This window comes from Littorina saxatilis, linkage group LG3 (genome assembly GCF_037325665.1).
Source record: "Littorina saxatilis isolate snail1 linkage group LG3, US_GU_Lsax_2.0, whole genome shotgun sequence".
NCBI lineage: Eukaryota > Metazoa > Mollusca > Gastropoda > Littorinimorpha > Littorinidae > Littorina > Littorina saxatilis.
The window spans coordinates 25084904-25090903 of record NC_090247.1 but is presented as its reverse complement, the minus strand read 5'-3'; the positions used below and the strand labels follow the sequence as shown (position 1 = coordinate 25090903).

At 39.7% G+C, this 6000-nt stretch overlaps 1 protein-coding gene across 1 annotated transcript in view; it reads left to right on the top strand.

Annotated features, from left to right (window-relative positions):
• Positions 1–6000, top strand: part of LOC138961959 (synaptotagmin-12-like) — a 124935-nt gene that overhangs the window by 96637 nt on the left and 22298 nt on the right. Inside the window, exon 5 of the mRNA XM_070333642.1 lies at positions 845–974. Within this exon, the coding sequence (XP_070189743.1) occupies positions 845–974 (130 nt within the window). The remainder of the gene's footprint in view (positions 1–844; positions 975–6000) is intronic.

Here is a 6000-nt window from a genome sequence, read left to right as displayed (position 1 = left end):
CCAATCACCAGCGAGGATGTGTCTCTTACACGTGGTATTCATGTGTAGAAACGGGCCGCTAGCTAGTCCTTCACCTTGGCTGTCACGAATTTGTTATTGCACTGTTATAGCCCTATAGTAACAGCCCTGCCGAAACAGCATTACTGCCGTATGTAGCTACCTTCACGTGATCCTTCCCGGGATTTCATGTGCGTGTGTGTGAGCTCCTTTTTACCTGCGCTATGTCCAGTCTGCCTGTTGTATCACGTTGGGGTCACCACTGTCATGAATTCGATTCCTGTAGCATACGACTTATCACACACACACACACACACACACACACACACACATCTGACTCCGATCTGTGCAAAGGTTTTGCCGCTTTTGCTATGAAGCGTTGCTCTAGACTCAGTCTCCCAAGAGATCTTCTATGTACATTCAGAGATTGCATTTAGTATCAATCCAGTGCATGGACATTGTCTTCATCGTTGCGCGAGACTTGATTGTCAAAGGACCCTTCAAGATTTGCTGTACTAATAAAAAGATACACCAATACAATACGATACGATACGATACGATACCAAACGATACGATACGATGCAATACAATACAATACAACACAATACAATCTAATCCAATCCTTTCCATTCCAATCCAATCCAATTCATTCCAATTCATTGCAATGCAATACAATTCAATACAATAAAATTCAATACAATTCATTACAATTCATTACAATACAAACAATACAATACAATACAATACAATACAATACAATACAATACAATACAATACAATACAATACAATACAATTCAATACAATTCATTACAATACAATACAGTTCAATTTTGTGATGTGTTTCAGAGAGGTTTCAGAGCTGGTGGTCAGTATATTCCAATGCAGGGACCTGCCCCCCAATGCCTACAGCGGTACACTGGACTCGTTTATCAAGGGCATCTTGCTGCCTAATTCCGATGACAAGTTTCAGACAAAGGTGAGTATGCGTGCGTTTTGTTGAATGGGTGAGAAGTCTGTGTGGGTAATGGTGATAGATGGGGTGGGGTGGGGGAGGAGGCTGATTGTGTGTGTGGTGGGGGTGTGCGTGTGGGCGTGCGTGCGTGTGTGTGTGCGTGCGTGCGTGTGTGTGTGTGTGTGCGTGTGTGTGTATGTGTGTGTGTGTGCGTGCGTGCGTGTGTGTGTGTGCGTGTGTGTGTGTGTGAGAGAGAGAGAGAGTACAGATGCTTCAGTGTCTTGAGAAAGTGTGCGTTTGTCTCTGTGTACGTGTGGATACTATCGCGCGCGTTTCACACAGTCCATTCGTAATGATTTTTCACAATAATGATGTAGGAGTACACGTACACCTTTGTTCGAGGTGGTCTTTATTATCTTTGTCTCGCACGTGTTCCCGTTCCTTCCGTCCATTCACCTCTCTCGATTCCTCTCTCTCGATTCCTCTCTCTTGATTCATCTGTCTCAATTCATGTCTCTTGCTTCATCTGTCTCAATTCACGTCTCTTGCTTCATCTGTCTCAATTCATGTCTCTTGCTTCATCTGTCTCAATTCATGTCTCTTGATTCATCTGTCTCAATTCATGTCTCTTGATTCATCTGTCTCAATTCACGTCTCTCGATTCATCTGTCTCAATTCATGTCTCTTGATTCATCTGTCTCAATTCATGTCTCTCGATTCCTCTCTCTCGATTCCTCTCTCTTGATTCATCTGTCTCAATTCATGTCTCTTGCTTCATCTGTCTCAATTCACGTCTCTTGCTTCATCTGTCTCAATTCATGTCTCTTGATTCATCTGTCTCAATTCATGTCTCTTGCTTCATCTGTCTCAATTCATGTCTCTTGCTTCATCTGTCTCAATTCATGTCTCTTGATTCATCTGTCTCAATTCATGTCTCTTGCTTCATCTGTCTCAATTCACGTCTCTTGCTTCATCTGTCTCAATTCACGTCTCTTGCTTCATCTGTCTCAATTCACGTCTCTTGATTCATCTGTCTCAATTCATGTCTCTTGATTCATCTGTCTCAATTCACGTCTCTTGATTCATCTGTCTCAATTCACGTCTCTTGCTTCATCTGTCTCAATTCATGTCTCTTGATTCATCTGTCTCAATTCACGTCTCTTGATTCATCTCTCTCGAGCAGCCTTCATACTAATCCGAAGTTGTAAATAAAAGCCACATGCATCTACTACAGCCATGACTTTCAGCAGAGTATTTCAAGTACCAAGGAGGACAATAATAGGTTTGCTGTAGAGAGTTGGGTTCCATGGACGTTACGCGATGAATATTTTAATTTTACATTTTACATTTTAACCATAGAAATTAATTCATTGAAATGATTTTTTTTCTCCAAATAGAATTAGAAATACAAGGGGCATATTGGTTGTCTACATTAAGTACATTACAAGTATTTCAAAACAGAACGCTCGCGTAACATGAAGATTAGAGGATTTGACGTTGAACACAGAAAGAATATTGATCTCTGTGAGTTTTTGTGTATTCGTTTGTTTATTTGTACTTGTTTGAATCATTATTTAACTTGAGTATTATTGACAGATTTCAAGGTAATCAGTTCGACTCGCCATTTGATTAAGAAAATACGCATTGAAAGGATTGAACATGCATGTCACGAACTGCACCCAAGCTGCGTAGAACGACCTATTACTCATCGTCTCATCGTACGTTCAACTCCTCCAGCTCCGAAGTCTTCTTCGCCGCTTGCCGTCTCTCCCTCTCTTTTTACATTTAGTCAAGTTATGACTAAATGTTTTAACATCGAGGGGGGAATCGAGACGAGGGTCGTTGTGTATGTGCGTGTGTCTGTCTGTCTGTGTGTGTGTGTGTGTGTGTGTGTGTGTGTGTGTGTGTGTGTGTGTAGAGCGATTCAGACTAAACTACTGGACCGATCTTTATGAAATTTGACATGAGAGTTCCTGGGTATGAAATCCCCGAACGTTTTTTCATTTTTTTGATAAATGTCTTTGATGACGTCATATCCGGCTTTTCGTGAAAGTTGAGGCGGCACTGTCACGCCCTCATTTTTCAACCAAATTGATTGAAATTTTGGTCAAGCAATCTTCGACGAAGCCCGGACTTCGGTATTGCATTTCAGCTTGGTGGCTTAAAAATTAATTAATGACTTTGGTCATTAAAAATCTGAAAATTGTAAAAAAAAATAAAAATTTATAAAACGATCCAAATTTACGTTCATCTTATTCTCCATCATTTTCTGATTCCAAAAACATATAAATATGTTATATTTGGATTAAAAACAAGCTCTGAAAATTAAATATATAAAAATTATTATCAAAATTAAATTGTCCAAATCAATTTAAAAACACTTTCATCTTATTCCTTGTCGGTTCCTGATTCCAAAAACATATAGATATGATATGTTTGGATTAAAAACACGCTCAGAAAGTTAAAACAAAGAGAGGTACAGAAAAGCGTGCTATCCTTCTTAGCGCAACTACTACCCCGCTCTTCTTGTCAATTTCACTGCCTTTGCCATGAGCGGTGGACTGACGATGCTACGAGTATACGGTCTTGCTGAAAAATGGCATTGCGTTCAGTTTCATTCTGTGAGTTCGACAGCTACTTGACTAAATGTTGTATTTTCGCCTTACGCGACTTGTTTATTTTTTTTATAAAAAAAAAAAAAAAAATTTTTTTTTTTTTTTTAATTTTTTTTATAACTTATTCAGTATTCAGCCACAAATATAAAGATATTCTACATACATAAAAAGCAAATAAGCCTACAAAACCGCTCCAGTCCAACCATATTCCGCGTACACAATCATTACTTCCATCCCCATTTTGAAATATCGCAACAACAGACTTCCAGATATATAACTCGATCATATGTGTTCTCTGTTTGCATGTTTGTCCAGTGTCTTGTCCCCACATAAAGCATATTAACTCTACCTGTCCCAAGATAGGCCAAATGGTTCTAAGAGGACGTTAAAACTAATTATCATCATCTCCCTCTCTGTCTGTCAGCACTAATTACGTTTGTCTGATTGCATTTAGCCAGTGTCGTCTTCAGTCAACTTCAGTGTGAAGGTCGCTTACTCCTTGAGGACCAACTGCTGTCAGCTAGCCTGCGTTGAGGCTGGAGTTTACTCCTTATAAAAATGATTATGGTTTTTTTTAAAGTTAGCTTTTCTGTAAGTTGAACGAGTGCCGAGTCCCCCGAAGTCGGTATGTGGCTGCCTAAATGACGGGGTAAAAACACGAGTGTAGGTGGGAACACAGGGAATAAAAGAAACAGAAGAAGGAGTGTTGAGGCCGGAAACAGCGACTTAAAATAGGGATTAATGAGCCAATTTCCATAATGACGTCTATAACTTAGTATATGGGGTATCAGACTTTTTTCTTCCTGTGGGGACCAATAGATCAAATGTAATCACATCGGTCCGTTCATGCTTTTACACGGGATACGATCATCCTTTCTCTCTGAGACATACCTCAACAGCGGCAAGAATGCGTGGCTGCATTCTGCGCAGAATGGGATTTTTGTGTATGCTGAATTAATGCCACAGATTGACATGGGTGTCAGTTAAGGCGGTTCTTAATTGAGCCTGAAGTTGACTTCGCAAAGGTTTTTCGCTGAAAAACTCAGTGCCAGAGCTTCGTGCAGCGAGCTTCGTGAAGTAAACTTCGCGAAGTCGATTTCGCCCAATTAATATGTCAATTAATTGACAATGGGATAAGATCGCCGTTCCAATTGGACACAAACAATACATTGACAGTCTCAACGCTTTGAATCCTGTTTGTGTTCGTGTGTGTGTGTGTGTGTGTGTGTGTGTGTGTGTGTGTGTGTGTGTGTGTGTGCGTGCCTGCGTGTGTGTGTGTGTGTGCCTGCGTGCCTGCATGCGTGTGTGTGAGTGTGTGTGTGCTTGCTAAATTAACATGTATAATTATGTCTATCTGAGAAACTGATTCATCACAACGATCCTGCTCTGCGCAGGAATCAGTCAGCCTAATGATCGTGGATGCTTGCCCTAGGTCGAGGATTTTCTGATCTCATGTAAAACCCTGGGCAAATCTCCTTTTGGTTTACAAGATTGTTTAATGAGAATAATTATATCTGCAAACGCGGTTTTCTAACAAGATTCGGAGAAACAAAGAAACGGCAAATCTGTACTCAGAAATCTAAAAGATGAAACGATTTTCCACCCCTCGGTTTTTAGATGGGGAAAAGACAAAATGGACATGAAATTCGATTTGCTGCCTTTGATGAACATCTATTAATAAAGGGGGATAAAATGAAAAAATCCATTCGCGTATAAATCAAGAGATTTAATCACGTAAGAGATAACACAAGAGTGGGATCGATAACAGCGTTGGTGGTTGTGTGTGCGACCTTGTATGTCAAAGATACCGTGAGCAACAAAAGTTAAACAGAGAAGAAGAATCAGTAAAAAAAAAAAATAAAATAAAAATAAAAAGACGCAAAAAGACCTTGCATGCCAAAAGGACAATTATAGGGCAATAGATACTGAAAACAAAGAGAAAATAAAATCGAACCGCCTATTCACCCAATTAGCAGAACATGTAAAGGTTGAAGGGAATAGAAGCTAAAGGGAAAAGAATCGTTTTTTTAAACAGTCTTGTCCGTGCATCGAGATAAAGAGCAAAGCTTCAAGGCAACGACCAGTTCTTTTCTTTATGTCATGTACGACTTCAAAGCTCCTATTATACGCCAACATGATTCTTTTCAGGAAACGATTTCTGCCGATTCAACCCTAAAAATGAGTGCAGGGTATCCTTTTTATGTAATTGTCAAGACACACACGTGGGGTTTTTTTCTGACGGTGTCCTTTGTTATGACGTACACATCTGAGTTTATTCTTACATGTCCAATAAGCATATTCAATCATTCAGTCAATGTGCACAATTATCAAGACACGATTCAGTAACTATAGCGTCTCGAGTTATCACATTATTTTTGTTTGTGTGTGATAATGTTGTCACTGGTGGGATTCAGCGACTGAATTTTTGAGAAACC